Source organism: Protopterus annectens, chromosome 7.part0, assembly GCF_019279795.1.
Source record: "Protopterus annectens isolate FY-2018-M chromosome 7.part0, PAN1.0, whole genome shotgun sequence".
NCBI lineage: Eukaryota > Metazoa > Chordata > Ceratodontiformes > Protopteridae > Protopterus > Protopterus annectens.
In genome coordinates, this window is record NC_056739.1 from 574,163,903 (window position 1) to 574,182,125 (window position 18,223).

At 42.4% G+C, this 18,223-nt stretch overlaps 1 protein-coding gene across 2 annotated transcripts in view; it reads right to left on the bottom strand.

The window, feature by feature from the left end:
• LOC122806599 (P2R1A-PPP2R2A-interacting phosphatase regulator 1-like) overlaps positions 1 to 18,223 on the bottom strand; it is an 848,478-nt gene that overhangs the window by 411,586 nt on the left and 418,669 nt on the right. For both annotated transcript variants that reach the window (XM_044077155.1, XM_044077157.1), the window contains exon 6: positions 1,781 to 1,848. In XM_044077155.1, coding sequence (XP_043933090.1) covers positions 1,781 to 1,848 — 68 coding nt within the window. The remainder of the gene's footprint in view (positions 1 to 1,780; positions 1,849 to 18,223) is intronic.

Genomic DNA, 18,223 nt, shown 5'->3' on the forward strand with positions numbered 1-18,223 from the left:
AAGTGGATCAGAAGCTAAGGGAGTTGGGCAGCTACAGATGGCTACACATGGTGAAACTCCCACTGTGGGACTGAAAACCACCACAGCCACTGCTGTGCGACAGGTGTGAAATGAAACACAGCAAGAAATGGGGGGTTTAAATTATTCTTAGGTAAAACACAGACTTCTCGTTACAGGAAAGATACCAGTAGAAATGGTAGTCACTAGTGTCACTGACAGTATGTGTGTAAAAGGGAATGCAGATTTCTACAGAATGAAGGACTATTGCTTTCAAGCAGTAATCTATGCTCTGTCAAAATAGACTTATTAATGAAAGTCTGTCACAGTCCATCGTGTTGTTCCAAAGAGTATGGGGTCCACAGAAGTTGTGGTCACAGTTAGTACCAAACATCACAGCTGATGAACAGTGACTGAACTATGGAAATCATACATTGGCAGACTCTGAAGAGTGCAACTTATTCTGGCAAGTAACTTTGCAGCTTTAATGTGGCAATGAGTCCGGAAGGGACTGCAAAAAACATAAATATTTCACAGAGACTACAGAGTACTCAAAAGGAAAACTAAATTGTGAAAACCATATATTGTTTTAGCAAATTTCATCTACCATTGCCCACAAACTAGTAAACCATCCACTAAATGTCCCAGCCCTCCAGAATCTACTCCAACCCTATCGCCCCACCAGACCACTAAGATCCAGCAACAAAAATCACTTGCAGATCACTAAAGCCAATAACTCTGCTGGTGAAGCACTATTCTCTTGCGCCATAGCCAAATTATGGAACTCACTCCCACCCACAATTACCTCCGTACCATCATGCACCCACTTCAAAACTTTACTAAAAGCGCACCTAAAAACATGCTGGCTATGCCCTTGCAACTCCCACTCTAATATCATCCACCCCATCCAACCACTACCTTTCTTTCCACTCCATTAACTACCTTGATTATAGCAAGCTCAGATGCTCATAAGCCTAATACTTATTATACAGCAGGAACTTCTCATTGTAACATTTGTTAATGTCTGTTATGTACTTCACAGATAAAGATTCTAGTTGTCTACTGATGTACTATGTTCTTCATCTGTAAATATGTTGTAAGTAATTGCTATGTTAAATTGTTAATCGCTATGTAATCCAATGTAACTACTGTCTGTTTATTTTACTGTGGAGCTTTTCTCCCCGGGCCTCCGCTGAAAATGGACCTACGTCCAGTCAGACACTCCCGGTAAACAAATTTAAATAAATAAATAAATAAATAAATAAATAAATAAATTGAGGGAATATACATTTACTTGATTTAGCTCACTCTACTTATAGCTTACTTTTATAAAAGCTGGTAAAAATGAATCCTGTATTTCAAATTTCATATCATCATAGACAGGTTTACTTTTATAAGGGTAAGATGACTGTGACATTCTCTGCTGTTGTGTGGGCATGCACACTCCTTACTGAGCATGCACAGTTACTGTTACATGAAAATAACAGAATAACATCTCCCTTAGGTAGCAATGTGGTCTAGTGGGTATACACAGCAACAGTATGAGCACTAAAACATCATATTTTCACATACAATTACTGACAAATTATTTAGTGTTCCATTTGTACAGTCTAATCAGCTTTATAAACACGAATAAAAAGCATCTTACTACAAAGCACTTCCTGCATCTAAACTCAAAGTGATGCAGAGGATGTTAAAAATGGCATCCATTCAAAAGTCCACGCACCTACAAGGTATATGCTACTTAGCACAAATTCAGTGTCACAAATGCTGCCTTTCTCACCTTCCAAAACGCCGTGTGGGACTCGGGGAAGGATTTGGAGTCACACCACTGTGATGGATATGAAGTGGCTGTAAAAAAAAAAAAAAAAAAAAAAAAAAAAAAAAAAAAAAAAAGGACTTATATTCATCACTAAAACTGTGTGCAAGAAAAGAACCTTAGTACAAACTACATCAGGAATGAAACATCAATCAACCATTAGAACTATGTCTCAAAAGATGTTCAATCACTTTACACTTTATATGCTTTAATTACACTTCCAACAAGCATCCCAAAGGAAAATCAGACTCCTGAAAGGGATCCTGGTAGCAAGGTGAGAAGGTAAAGCATCTGAGGGCTTTAATTCAATCACCTGTTTTTGAACTATGCAATACAATATAAAAAAGAAGACAAGGCAAATAGGGTGGTGGTGTACTTAGCTCAGGAAGCTGACTCCATACATGAGGATGTCATTGCACTGACAAGTCGCTTGTGGATAACTTTGCATAATTTTAGTGGTCATATAAAGGAGCTGAATGTTATGTACTCGCTATAACGTTATACCTGCAAGAAGAGCATCCATCTTTGGCAGCTAGTGGGACTATGTGCTTCATACATTAAGACTGCTCAGTATACTACTACTAGACTACTTCTTTCCAATCACACATTACTCATCTTACATTCTCCATTTCTTCTGCAGCAGTGCTAACCTGAAAGGTAGAAAATGGTAACAGGAGAGAAGAAAGGAAGCTTCAGATGAGACAAACCAAAACTGTGATATGTGGGAAGGGAATGTTACTAAAAACAGTTAGAGAACAATTGAAGAAATACTAGAAAATATTTCTGTTCGTTTAAAAAAAAAACAAAAAAAACAAATGCACAAGAAATTGTACTACAGGTTTACTGAATCAACATAAAAGTAAAAAAAAAAACATGCACTGTACTTGACTTTTTCAGTGCAGTATAATAAAGAAAATATGTACAATGACTGTGCTTTTGCTACTGTGGAAATGGATTACAGTTAAAAAAATTAAATCTTTACTTTTTGACCATGCAGATATGTAACAAAAGTTCCATGATGCTTGCAAGTTACTGAGTTAAGTCACGCAATGATTTATTTATTTGAACTCTGAATTGTTGTGATGAAAGGAAATACTGCCAGCCCAGCTAGCTGGAATTTTGTAAATGGTTGTGTCATTTGTAAATGTCAACATGCTTCATGTAAGATGTTTGTGTGACAGATGTATTAGAATGTCATATGTCATATTGTACAGACATGTACTGAAGAGATATTTTGTAAAGTACTGAGCAGAAATGTATATACACTATTGTAACTGTTTAGATGTATATATTTTAACAATGGAAACTGCAACACAAGAAGTTAACTTCAGAAGAATAGTTGAGATTGGATTACTTTATGGATGGGCCATAAAATGAGATGTTATTTTTCAGTTTCAGTGCAACAGGAGACATAATGTCTAGAACTAGATGTTTTTTGCATTGTCTTTAAATGTGGAGGAATGTAAATTACGTTATGACTTCCACCATTTGCGAAAAGATATGAGGTCTATGTATTTTCACAGATAGATGCTGAATGTTACCAGTTGCATCAGTGAGGGTTTTTACATAGGATAGAGTCAGATGACAAGAAGTGATGTCATTCTGCAAGCTATCCCAGCAGTAATATTTGAGATATTAATTTAAGAACACTCTGAGAGGGAGACTGGGCACTTGTGTTTTGTCTTTGAACTAACAAGAACATCCGCTCACCACATCTGCTTGCTTGCTCTGTAAGTAAGTTAACTAGGGTACAGTCATTTCTCTTAGATACAGTCAGGAATATAATGGAGTACAGCATAGATGTTTTCTTCACTTGAGACTGTCCTGCAATGTTGTTTTAAATATTTCTTGTGATTGTGAACTCTGATGTAACTTTGATTATTTACTGAGTGTTTTCTTGTTCTTTTATTATTATTAAATATATTTAAACCTTTCATTGTGGCTGATATTTGTGAGACATATTTAGGTTCTGAGAGTCCTTGCATATTTGTATTGATAGTAACATTACACAGTCAGACTGGACACCCTTTGTTAAGGGCCTTAAAGTAGCTGATAAGGACACAGTTGGTGGCAGTGATAACTACCTTATAGTCCGGAAAAAAGGGAGCATAACTAGTAAACCTGTGTCAGCCTTTCCTAGGTCTGTGTATAAATCCAACCTCAAAGTGTGTGTGTGTGTGTGTGTGTGTGTGTGTGTGTGTGTGTGTGTGTGTGTGTGTGTGTGTGTGTGTGTGTGTAAGCTACTTGGGTAGGGACACGAAGCACTAGTTGGACGGAGAGGGAGCTGGAGGTCTTGGCTTGGCCACTCAGCTGAGATCTCAACCCTATATCTGTGCCAGTGGGAAGTCTTACTGAGAATCTGGAGAAAGAGGGAGAAACCAGCCCTGGACTGACTGTGGTCTCAGTGTGCTCTTAACAGAAAGTGCACTTGATGCAGAGAGCTGCATCTGTGTGTACCTGTCATCCTTCCAATGTACAGCCCACACTGGTGCTAGTGGTGAGGATTGAGGCTCCTTGATTACTGGGCCACATATGAGATACGATCATTTACAAAATTCCAGACAGCTGGGCTGGCAGTATCTCCTTTCATGACCCCCCCCCCCCGAAGACTTAAGCTAGCTTTTCAAGTGACCCTTGAGAAACGTTGCTTGAGAGGGTTGAGCCTATCTGGAAATACATTACCCCATTCCCTGTCTTGAGATTCCAGCTACCTTTGCATTGCTAACCCCAGTACAATGCTGCATTGCCCTATCATATGCCTGCAACCCTAGGCTCCAACATAGTAAAATTTGGGATTTTATTGACTGGCTCCCTGTAGCCATAGATCCCCCTCAGACTCCTCCTGCCTCTTACTGCAGATACGTAGCACCAGAGCCTCCCTATCATGGCAAGGTTTCATCATGTTAACATGGTACAGCTTATGCCTGTGCCTCCTGCCTAGCAGTTCCACCACAGTTAGTAGCACTGACCTTCCTTACCACTTTGAAGGGTCTCTCCATAACTGCCTGTGGCTTGTTGTGTCTGACAGGAATGAGAACTGTAACCTGCTGCCCTATAGCATACTCTCTAGCTTGAGCATTCCTGTCACACCAGTCCTTTTCTGATGCTGGGCTTCTGCCAGGTTCTCCTGGGCCAAGTCCATGAGTTCCCTGAGCCTTGTCCTGACTTTTAGTACATATGCCACAACCGACTCCTTGTGGGATTCACACTCACCCTCCCACTCATCACGAATCAGATCTAGAGGTCCCCTCATCCTATGCCCATACAGCAACTCAAAGGGTGAAAAAACAGTGGATTCCAGGGGCACCTCCCTGTAAGCAAACAACAGATGAGGAAAATATTTCTCCCACTCCCTCTTAAACTGGTCTGCAAATACCCCTAGCATGGTCTTTAGTGTAGAGTTTAACTTCTCAACCAGACCATTAGTCTGGGGATGGTAGGGGGTGGTCTTTAGGGTGCTTCACCTCACAGTGCTTCCAAAGATAAGCTAGCAGGTCTGACATGAAATTGGCACCTCTGTCAGTCAGTATTTCTTTTGGGAAACCTACCCTGCTGAAAATCTCTAACAAAGCATTTGCCACCTTTTCTGCCTTGATGGAGTATAGAGCCACTGCCTCAGGGTATCTGGTAGCATAATCTACTACCACTAGGATATACTTCTTCCCTGTGGAACCTTGGGTACTCAGAGGCCACACAACATCCATAGTTACCCTCTGAAATGGCTCTTCAATCACAGGCAATGGCGTCAAAGGAGCTTTCACCGTGTCTCCTGCCTTGCCTACCTTTTGGCACTGCTGACAGGTCCGGCAGTACCCTGTTACATCTCTGGAAATCCCAGGCCAATAAATGTTCTGCATAATACATCTCTTTGCAAGCTTTATGCCCATATGATCTGCAAAGGGAATGTCATAGGCTTTGTCTGGAAGTGCCAGACAGTAGGCTCTGGGCAGTAAAACTGCTGCATTCTCTCACCCTCTAGCCCTCCCTCAGGGGTCCACTCTCTATACAGTAACCCTTTGTCCCAGTATACAGATTCCTCTAGAGTCAGATGACAAGAAGTGATGTCATTCTGCAAGCTATCCCAACAGTAATATTTGGGATATTAATTTAAGAACTCTCTGAGAGAGACAAACAGAGAGAGAGACTGGGCATTTTGTATTTTGTCTTTCACCTGACAAGAACATCCACTCACTATCATCTGTTTGCTTGCTCTGTAAGCAAGCTAACTAGGGTGCAGTAATTTCTCTTAGATACAGTCGAGAATATAGTGAAATATAGCTTAGATGTTGTCTTTATTTATTTGATACTGTCTTGCAATGTTGTTTTAAATATTTCTTGTGATTTTGAACTCTGATGTAACTGTGATTATTTACTGAGTATTTTCTTGTTCTTTTATTATTTATTATTAAATATAAACATTTCATTGTGGCTGATATTTGTGAGACTATTTAAGTTCTGAGAGGACTTGCATATTTATTTGGTGGCACTGTGGGCCACTCTTAGCCTTGCTCTTGGTCAAACTACTATTTGTATTGACAGTAATATTGCACAGTAAGATTGGACAGCTTTTGTTAAGGGCCTTAAAGTAGCTGAAAAGGACGTGACTGGTGGTGTGATAACTACCTTATAAGTCTGGGCAAAAGGGGGGATTAGCTAGTAAACCTGTGCCAGCCTTTCCCAGGTAGGTGTGTGTGTGTGTGTGTGTGTGTGTGTGTGTGTGTGTGTGTGTGTGTGTGTGTGTGTGTGTGTGTGTGTGTGTGTGTGTGTGTGTGTGTGTGTGTGTGTGTGTGTAAATCCAACCTCAAAGTGTGTGTGTGTGTGTGTGTGTGTGTGTGTGTGTGTGTGTGTGTGTGTGTGTGTGTGTGTGTGTGTGTGTGTGTGTGTGTGTCAGCTACTAAGGTGGGGGCACGAAGCACTGGTTGGACAGAGAGGGTGCTGGAGGTCTTGGCTTGGCTACTCAGCTGAGATCTCAACCCTATAGGTGTGCCAGTGGGGAGTCTTATTGGGGATCTGCAGAAAGATGGAGAAACCATCCCCAGACTGACCATGATCCCTTTGTGCTCTTAAGGGAAATTGCACTAGATGCAGAGAGCTGCATCTGGGAATACTGTGTGTGTACCTGTCATCCTTCCAATGTATGTCTCCTACTGGTGCTAGTGGTGGGGATTGAGGCTCCTTGATTACTGGGCCAGTGGTGGGGCGTCATACTTGTTATAACTTACAATTCCCTTCCTAGATATGTAACTGTGAAAATGGGAAAATACTGGTATAAGTAAATGGTAATGTTGTGGAGTAAATGTAACCAGATGGGGAATGCAAGGTCTTAATATCCACAGCAATGGGCTGGGAAGCAACAACCCCATAAGGGAGTCAGTAAAAGGAGCAACACAGTATTGGTAGGCTGTCATAAGCCTACAGCTGTTTCATATGACCACAAGGGCCTAAACCCTGTCCAAACAGATGGTAGAGAACCTGTTGCTAAAAGGAATACTGCATCAGATATGACTATTTGTTAAAACTGAAGTAATTATAGAGGCATGTTAGCTGACAGGCAGTCCATAATGGTTAGAATCATTGGAGGGACATCTTTTCAGGTGCGACTGGCTAGGATTCATTTGCAGTGAAAAAATAGGCAGGGAGACAAATAGGTAGCAGTATTTTATGATATGACAGCAGACATTCTATTAGGTAATGATTTGATAACACAGTGCTCTATGTACATGTGGTCATATGCAGTCAAGCATGGAGATACAGTTAACACAGTGACATTTAACCAATGTCCACATCTCTAATAAGGGCAGGTAGTGTGACCACCTCAGAACAAGAGACAGGTGGTAATGAAAATCAGGAACCAGAGACACAGATGTTAGAAGTTACTGGACGTCCTCTAGGAAGAGTTACTGTAGGGGAAGAAATGGTTGACAGTAGTTGTTTAAATATGAGACAAAAATATCCAAAAGAACTGGACTTCCATTAGGAGAAGAATTAGGGAAGATTACAAAAACTGTATTAAAACTGACAATTCTCAGACCCCACTTTGCAGAAATAACTCATCATAACTATGCATCTGTGTTGTTCATTTTCATTCTTATTCAATGAATGGGTCTCGGATTGGACCCTCGGATCTAACTTGGCCACTTTTCTCTAGAGTCTACGATCTGACTCTCAAGTGCATCCCTTTACCCACAATGCCCCTAACCACTGCATTACTTCAGTTTGAGTTTGCTGTTACTATACCATCTTAGGAATATAAAACATTATCACGGTATTGAAAAAAAGGTGAAATAGTAACAGAACAGGGGCTCAAACAGAAACTGTGGTTCCTAACAAAAAACTTCAACTGGTCACTCCCAAAAGCATGGAGAGGGGGAAGGTGGGAGGTGGAGTTGAGGAAGAATTAAAATGGACAACACAGATGCATAATTATGGTGAGTACACAACTTTTATATCTGATGTTATTTTCATTTGTCCCTTAATGAATGGGACATAGTTCCCAGCTACAGTAACTGTGGGTGGCCCTCACAGGAGGACTGTTCAGGAGAACCGCAGAACCAAATGAAGGCCTGTTTCTGGAGCTGATATCTAACTTGTAATGAAAATAAAGGTATGAGCATTAGACCAAGTGGCAGCTGCACAAATCTCATCAATAGAGGCTCTGGCCTAAAGAGCAGCTGACGTAGTCATTGAACTACATGAATGTGCTTTTTGTTGTTTTGGCAAAGTAAACCCTCTTGAGGAGTAAACACGAGAGATACAATCTGTTATGCTCTTGGGTACTGTAGTTTTTAAAACTGTTTTTTTTTTCAATTTGTTCTTAGCAAATGAAAAAAGAATTGGTCAGTTTGCCTAATTTCTTTGGTCCTATGAATACAGAAATGAAGTTGCCTATGTACATCTAACAGCTGAAGCATGTATTCTCCTTTATTGTCAAATTTAGGAAAGAAAACTGGCAAGTTAATGACTTGATTGATGTCTCTTTCTGAGGCAACTTTGAGTAAAAAGGTGGGATTAGTGCATAAGGTAATTCTGTCAATAAAAAATTAGATTAAGGTAGTTTTAAAGAGAACACTTGGAGTTCTGAGACTCACCTCACAGAAGTTATAGCCACAAGAAAGACTGTTTTCCAAGAAGGAAATTTGAGATCTGCTTTAGCTGATGGTTCAAAGGGTAATTGCACTAAACTTTACAATATAACGGTAAGATGGCAAGGTGGAACAGGATCCTTTATTGGGGGTCTAAGTAAAAAAAAAAAAAAAAAAAAAAAAAAAAAGATGCTATGTTCATACCATGATGTTCCATCTGTGTTGTCTGTCTTCATTCTTCATTAACTTGTGGGTATCAGTTCTGACCCTTGGAACTGACCGGCTGCTTCACTAGCTAAAGATTCCAAGCTTGATCTCCTCCCTCCTACCCAAAATTCCCCACTCCTCCAGATTACCTCAGATTGAGTTTGCAATAACAGCTATCAGTGGTTAACAAACAGGCCAACATAGCCAGCACATGATAAAAATTAGAACATCAGGAGGTCAGTAAGGAGCTGTGCTTCCTATGAACATATCCATCAGATCTCTCGAAGTCTTACAGAGGGGGAAGGTTAATGAAGAATGAAGATAGACAACACAGATGGAACGTTATTGTAAGAACATAACTTCTTTATCTAATGTTGTCATCCTCATTCATTCATTAACCAGTGGGACAAAATCCCCAGATACAATAACCTAGGGTGGCCCTCGTGGAAGGATATTCTGGAGTACAGCAGAGCCAAAGGCACTTCTGCTTCTGGAGATGATGTCCAACTTATAATGTGTAATAAAAGTATGAGGGTTTGCCAAGTAGCTGCTGCACAAATGCCCTCAATAGATACCCTTGACCAAAAGGCTTGGGAAGTTGTCATAGACCTTGTGAAATGAATGCAAAAGAAAGAATCCAGCACCCCGAGTAGGTGTAGCAGAATAATCGTTTATTGTTAACCAGTCCGGTTTCAGCAATTTAGCTTTCTTCAGTGGTATGGTCATGATGATTCAACTGGATGGCACAAACTGTTAGATAGTAAGGAAACTAAATGGATAGTTAAATTAGGTGGTTTGTTTCCACCAGGTCTCAATGATAAATTACGATGAACTACCTGTTATCATTAATTTCAATATTGTTATATATATTTTCACCTTTTGTTCTGATCTCGACATACATTTCACAGGTCCTCTATGATTATTATTATTATCAAATAATATGTTTTCAGTACTCCAATTTTTGGAATATATGCTAGTTTAAAATTGTGATGTTTTATTGTTATTTATATCCTTCTTTTTGCCATTGTCATATTGCATTTACATTTTTTTGGTCATGATTTATAATAATTTTTTTCATGATTTATGTAAATAGGAAATTATGTCATATCATTTCATTTGCATTATCTATAAATAGGGTCTGTTGAATCATCATGACCATACCACTGAAGAAAGCTAATTGCTGAAACCAGTCTGGTTAACAATAAACGATTATTCTGCTACACCTACTCGGGGTGCTGGATTTTTTCTTTTGCATTCATGGTTGGTTTATCCGCGCATCAACCGTACGTGCTAGCCTGCTCTTTTGCACCTTGTGAAATGAGCCTTAATCTGACCAGGCACTGGAATGTTCTTGGAGGAATAAACAAAGGAAATCCAGTCTTTTAACTAGCTAGCTAAGGTAGTCTAAGTAATGGGTTTACCTTTTTTAACATCTGAAAAGGATACGAGCAACTGATCAGACTTCCTGAAAGACATTTTCTATCTAAGTAAAAACATAGTTGTCTATGTACATCAAGCAAATGAAGAGTGTGAAGAAACCAGGAAGATTAATAGATTGATTGATATTATCTTCCCTAGCGACATTAGGCAGAAAGGATGGGTGGTTTCATACGAAGAGTTACTCTATCTTTGTGAAATATCAAGTAAGGAAATTTGCAGAAAGAGTCTGAAGTTTGGAGACTCTTTTTGCTGAAGTAATAGCTACCAGGAACAATGCCTTCCAGGAAAGAAAGTTTAAATCTACTATAGCTGCTGTTGCAAAAGCGGGATGGACTAAAGCTCGTAAAATTATGGTCAAGTTCCAAGGAGGAGAAGGATCTTTTATAGGGGGACAAAGCAGAAAGGGGCCCCTAAGAAAGGCTTTACATAGTTTGGATGAAGCCAGAGAGGAAGAATATTGTCCAAAATGGAAATTGGTGATAGCTGCTAGCTGTACTTTAACGGTGGAGTAACTAGCTCCATTACTGAAAGGAAAGGTCAAAAAATCTAAAACTACCAAGATGGGCGGTGAAAGGATCTATTTATTTCTGTTGCACCCATATAGAGAATCTTCTCCATTTGCTCTTATAAATTTCTCTGGTTGAGGATTTGCGGGTGGAGATCAAAATTTTCTGAACAGGGGAGGAAGCCTGAGGTATCTAGCCATCACTGGAACTGGAGAAACCATGTGGTTAGTTTCAGTTCCTGAATGTCCGGAAGAGGGTGCCCTGATGGGTGAGAAAGTAGATCCGGAGTTGGGTCCAGTGTCACTGGCAGGCAAATCAGATGAGACCAAAGAAAGGGGAATCAGGTTTGTCGAGGTCAGAAGGGAACCATGAGGATTACCTTTCTCTTCAACCTGAGAGCCTTCTGTAAGAATTTGGGAATTAAGAGCAGCAGGGGGGACAAGCATGAATTACAGCATCCCTGGGTGGCTGTCCCTGAGGAGGGAACAAGGCAAAGTACCTACTCCATTTGTTGTTGAGGGTGATGCAAAAAGATTGCAGCAAAGTTGACCCCATTTCTGAAAGAGTTTGTTTGCCATGGATTGATTCAAGAACCAGTTGTGAGGCATCAGTAAAATTCGGCTTAGCCTGTCAGCCAAGATGTTGAATTCCCCCTGAATGTGCATTGCCACCAGAAAGTGGTTGATTGAGATCACCCATTGCCACACTCTCATAACTTCTCGACATAGGGATTAAGCTCTAGTCCCTCCCTGTTTTTTGATGTACCAGACCACCGACATATTGTCTGTTTGAATAGCAATATTTCCTAGTGGAAGAAAACTGTGTAGTTCTTGCAATGCTAGAAGGACTACTATCATCTCTAGTACACTGCAATTTGGTCTCCTGGGGCGTCCACATGTCCTGGACTGTTTAATCCAGATAATGCCCCCCACCCCATCTGGAACGTGTCTGTGGTCAATGTGGTGTTTGGTGGAGGAAGAACAAAAGGACGACTGCAAGCAATGTCTGTAGAGTGAAGCCACCAAAGAAGAGATTCTTTGCAAATCCGAGAAAGTTTGATGGGAAAGCTTAAGGGATTCCTGTGTAGTGACCACTGGACTGCAGAAGTCCACTGTAGAATTCTCATATGAAAGCACACTGTGGGCAACAGAGTTATTGTGGCCGCCATGGAACCCAGCACTCTGAGAACTAAACTAACTGGAGGTTTCAGAATGGCCATGACTTGTTTGATGTGAAATCTTAAATTTGATACTCTGTCCACTGTCAGATAAGCATGAGAAATTTTTGTGTCCAGCCGTGCTCCTATGAAATCAATTATTTGAACAGGTTCCAATTTGGATTTGTTCAGGTTGATCGTTATTCCAAGAGCCAAGTTGAGGAGATAATCCCTGGCCTGTAACAATAGATGCTTGGTTGCAGCGCTTAGGAGCCAGTCCTCCAGATAGGGGAAAATCTGGTACCCTTGCAGCCTGAGATGGGCTGCCATCACTACGAAGCATTTGGTGAACACCCTGGGGACTGTGGTAAAACCAAATGGGAGTGATCTAAACTGGTAATGACTGGCTCCCAAGCCTGAAATGAAGGTACCGTCAGGGGCACCTATCTACTTTGATGGGATAGTACACATCCTTCAGTTCTATAGAGCACATCCAGTTGTTCATCCTCAACAGGGGTAGGATGGACTGAACCGTGACCATCCTGAATTTTGTATTCTTTACATATTTGTTCAGAGAAGTTAGGTCCAGAATTGGTCTCAGCCCCCCCCCCTTTTTTTGGGGGTACTAAAAGGAACCTGGAATAGACTCCAGATCTGGCTTGATCAGAAGGGACCTCCTGGATGACTCTTTGTTTCAGCAATTTTGCGATTTCTACAGCTGAATCCTCCCTCTGAGTGGGTGGAACATGGGGGAAGGAATTCTTTGGATTATTTTTTTCTAAAAAGGGAATGAAGTATCCTCAGGATACGATTCTTATCACCCATTGGTCATTTGTGATAGCTTCCCAGGATGTGGGGTGCAAGGAAAAGTGCCCCTGACTGCCTCCAGAGGAAGGCAGCTGGGCATCCGGTCAGACATACTTAAAGGGACTGTCTGAGAAGGGTTCCCGAGTCCCTTGGTTTTGCGTGCCCCCTCTGCCTTGTGGGTGGCGTCTACCATTCTGGTAATTTCCTCCTCTGGTTCTGGGGAAAAATCTCCCATAGAGTCCTGAAAGGAAGCTTGAGATTTCTTGAACCACATCTTTTTACTGCCATGCTGGTTCCTGGAAAAGGACCTTTGTGGAGTAGAAAAAAGTATTCTAATTGCAGACAGGGTCTTCCCAACTTTCTTGCTGCAGGAGAGTGTGTCTTGAACTGTGGGTCCAAACAAGGTCATCAAAAGGCGCATTGTTCAAAGACGCCTTGGAGGGCACAGCAAAGTCACACAGCCTCATCTAGGCATGACACCTTATGTCAGTGCCAGAACAGACCAACCCCTTGAGGTGCCCTCCACCGAATGGGATACAAGCTTCATGGATGCGTTAGACATTGACTGAAGGGTAACCAATCTGGAGGAAAAGGTCTTCACTTCCTCAGCAGTCATGAACCCTGGTGCCCAGCTAGAGAGTTTCTTGACCAGGTCCCTCTGTAGTCTTGTAACATGGGATAAATTGTTTAATGCTCTCAAAGTAAACGTGGAGGAGGCATAAACTCTCTTGACAAATCTGTCCAAAGCCAGGCTAGCTCCTTTTTGGCGGCTGCCGCAACAACCATGGCATCTATGGGGATACCCTTGGTCCAGATGGTCTCATCTAGGGGGCCACTTAAGATTTTATTACAGCGTTTTAGTATGGGCTTTACTGTATCCGGTTCCTTTCATGCCCTAGAAAACACCAACTCAATGAGTGGGTCAGCACGGGGGCCACCCAGGATGTAGATGAGCTGGACCCGAAAGCCTCCAACAGCACCAATTCCTCCAGAGAAGGATTATAGGAAGACCAACCACCTCTTTGACGGAGACTGTCTAAAATGTCAACAAAACAGACTTCTTCTTGTGGTTATCATGGGATCCTTTGCTTTCCCTGAAGTTTGTATCAGTCGTAACAGATTCCTCAGGGGAATTAATGTGCCACCTTTTGTACAGTCTCAATCTGAGGAACCTCGTTGGTGGGATGTTCCGGGAGGTGTCAGAAGAACCTTGGGGTTCCAAGGATGGAAGTGTATGGAGACATTCCAGAGTCGGATGTCCATGTGGTACACTAGAGGCCTCAGGCACTAGTCCAGAAGAGGTAGGGATAGGTTCCAAAGAAATGACAGCCAAGGATCTCCTGGAACAGGAAAGGGCCTTCTCTACTACTTTGAAAGCCGAAGGGCTTCTAGCTCCTGGTAGCATCCCCTCCAGAGCTGAAACTACCGGAGAGGACACCTCTCAAAGCTTCCAAATTCTCTGCTCAAAAGGGGGAGTCAGAGCTGAGTTATCGAATGCCTAAGTTCTGAGAGTAAGCAACCACTCAGAAAACTTCTGAGTGGAAGTCACCCAGAAATTGACATCAAGGCTAAGGCTCTGAGACACACATGGCCTCAAAGCAGTCAGAGACGAGCGTGTTGGGGAAATGGTCAGGGGAGAAGAAGAGATCACTATCAGCACCGACACCTCGGCACCCAGGACTAACAGAACCGAAGACTCTGAAACTGAGGTCCGGATCAGAGAAAGCCATGGAACGGAAAGGGGAACATGTTACAGATCCAGAAGGGGATGAAGCGGACAAAACCACCATCTGGATCTGAGCCTCAAGAAATTGCCATGTCTTTCTCAGAGAGGCTTCAAGAAGATCTGTAGGATGTGAAAGAGGAAGGCCTGGGAGATTTCCTTGGAGAAGGGGATTTCTGAGCGGGGGTGGTCAGTCCAGAGCCAGAAGTTGAGGCATGATGAGAAGACCTCTGATCTAATCTGCTTGGCCCCAAGGAAGCAGACAAGGCAAGGAGTGCAGGAACATAAGATGGAGCTGAAGAACCCGGTGCCTACGGGCATGGCTCTGAGGACCTTGGCTCCTTTTTTGGCGCCTAAGAAGAGGACCTCGTGGGGGAGCATTTCCTGCTCTCCTGGGCCTTTTTAGATGATTTGGAGGGGGGGGGTGGAGCCCCTGACATAGCAGGAACAGCACAGGAAGAGGAAGGCATGAGCAAACCTTTCAAAATAAGCTTACTCCTCCTATCTGCCAGGGCCCTGGATAGAAAACTTTTACAGATGCTGCAGTCGCTGTCCAGATGAGAAGGCCCCAGACAGTTAGTGCACTCCCTGTGGGCATCATTCAGTGGGATCTTGTGCCAACAAGAAGTGCATTTCTTGAAGCCTAAAGGTTTCTCCTTTTGATCGGCCATAGTAAGAGAAAGGGAAAGAAGAGAGAGAGGAAAGGAAAAATCCTACAGTGAAAAAAAAAACAAATTAAAAGAAAAATGGTTATTCTAAAAGTTTTTTTAAACTACAAGAATAGAGGGTAGGAAGTCTAAGAAGAAAAACGCAAGGAATAATTCAAACTCACACAACAAAAAACCTTACCAAACCCATGGAGAAGCACAGGAGCACTGGACCCTGATGTTATTCTGAAGAGCGGCAAACAAGATCTGAGGTAATCTGAAGAGTGGGGAATTATGGCTAGGAGGGAGGAGCTCAAGCTTGGAATCTTTAGCTAGTGAAGTGGCTGGTCGGTTCTGGGGGTCATAACCGAGACACACAGGTTAATGAATGAATGAAGATGATGACATCAGATGCTGCCTTTAAGAACATACCTTGAATGAAGGTAAAGGAAAAGCATTATCTCTGATGTAGAAGTTCGGGATGGCTGCCAGCTGAACTTTGATGGTGGAAAAAACTTGCCCCACCTTGATAAACAGAGACAAGAAAATCTAAAACAGCAGTGACTGGAACAGTGAAAGGATCCAACGCTCTCTGTTGAGCCCTAAAGGAAAACCTTTTCCATTTACTTTTATAAATCTTGCAGAGAGCTTCTGAGATTAACTTAAATTTTGGTGACCTGGAGAGGAAAGCCTGGAATGTCTAGCCATCACTGGAATTGGAGAAATCATGCTGTCAACCTGAGACCTGCAATGTCCGGATGAGTCATCCCTGATGGATATGAAAAGAGATCTGGACTGGGGTCCAGTGCCCAAGGAGTACAAAGTAGATGAGAACATAGGAAGGGGAGCCACACTTGACGAAGCCAAAAAGGGGCAATGGGGATTACCTTGCACTCTTCAACTGGAGTGCTTTCTGAAGGAATTTGGGGATTAGAGGCAGGGGAGGATAAGCATAAAGAAGACCAGGGGGTCAAACGTGAACTACAGCATCTCTCTGTGAATGTCCCTGAGGGGGGATTAGGGAAAAAAACCTGCTGTGCTTGTTGTTGAGGGGGGGACGAATAGATCACAGCAAGGCTGACCACGTTTCTGGAAGAGCATGTTTACCACTGATTGATTAAGAGACCACTCGTAAGGCATCAGGATAGCTCTGCTGAGCTTGTCTGCTAGAATGTTGGATTTCCCCGGTATGTGCATTGCTACAAGAAAGCTGTTGGAGGAGATCGCACACTGCCAAACATTCATTGCTTCTCGGCAAAGGGGGTTAAGATCTGGTTCCCTCTTGCTTGTTGATGTACCAGACTACTGACATATTGTCTGTTTGGATACCATCTGTCCCTAGAGGAAGAGAGTTCTGAAAGCCCTGCAATGCTAAAAGGACCACACTCACCTCAAAGACATTTACATGAAATTTGGTCTCTTCTGGGGACCATGTGCCTTGAACTGTCCATCCCAAAAATGCCACCCCCCCCCAAGTTGGGAGGCTTCTGTGGTCAACATGCCATTTGGGAGAGGTGGTATAAAGGCACGTCCTCGACAAATCTCATCGGACTGAATCCACCACAGTAGGAGCCCTTGTAGACTCAAGAAAGTTTTTTAGTATGTTGCAAAGGCTGTCAAAGAACGGACCATTGTACTGCCAGATTCCACTGGAGGATTTGCATGTGAAGTCAAGCAATAGGTACCAATGTAATCACTACAGCCATTGAAGCAAGGACTTTGAGAACCAGTTTTGCTGGGGGGGGGGGGGGGTGAGAAAGAACCTGTCTGACATGCAGTCTCAAGGAACAGATACCGTTTTGTGGTAAGACAGCGAGACAATTGACTGTATCTAGATGAGCCCCTATAAACTCCAAAACTTGAACTGGTTGAAGGTGGGATTTTGGAAAATTGATTGTGATCCTCAGGGACTGAGATAATCAGAGTAAGTAATCCCTGACTTTTACTAGGAGATGCCTGATTGGTGTGGTGAGCAGCCAGTTGTCTAAATAAGGAAACACTTTGAATCCATGCAGTCTTAGATGAGATGCTACCACTGCAGTTGGTAAACACTCTGGGGGCTGTGGTGAGACCGAAGGGCAGGGCTCTGAACTGATAATGGGTGGCTCCCAGCTGGAAGTATACGAATCTTTGAGAGCGCCTGTTCATTTTGATCTGATAGTACATATCTTGAAGATCTAAAGAACACATCTAGTCATCCTTCCGTAGCAGGGCCAGAATGGACTGGACCGTGACCATCCAGGACATGGAGTTCTTTACAAACTGGTTCAGATAACTGAAATCCATGAGAGAAACTTTAACTGACATGTGACTGCTGGTTCAAAGGGAGGAAGCACCACAGACTGCAAAACCAAGGTCAGATCCAAAGGAGCTAGAGGGTCTTTAAACAGAGGTTTTAATCGCAAAGCCCCATTTCATGATCACTTTACATAACCTATGGAAAATTAGAGAATGATCTTCAAAGCCATTGTGGAAATTAGAAATAGCAGCTAGTTGAACCTTAATTATGGAAGCAGAAGCTCCTTGACCGAAAAGCATAGCTAAAAACTCCAAAACTTTTTCAACCAGTGCAGAAAAAGGGTTAAGTCCACTATCGTATGCCCAAATAGAAAATCTTTTCCACTTGCTTATGTAGAGTTTCCTGGTAGAGGGTCTATGGGAAGCCAGTAGAATTTATTTGGACTGGGGAAGATAAATTCTTCTGCCTGGTGACTAGCAGAATCAGAGGAACTAAGTTGTAAGCTTGAGGTTCTGAAAACTGGGGTGCGCCAGTCCCTGAGGGTGAGACAAGAGATCCGAAACTGGGTCCAGAATCCATGGATGGTGAATGAGATGAGGC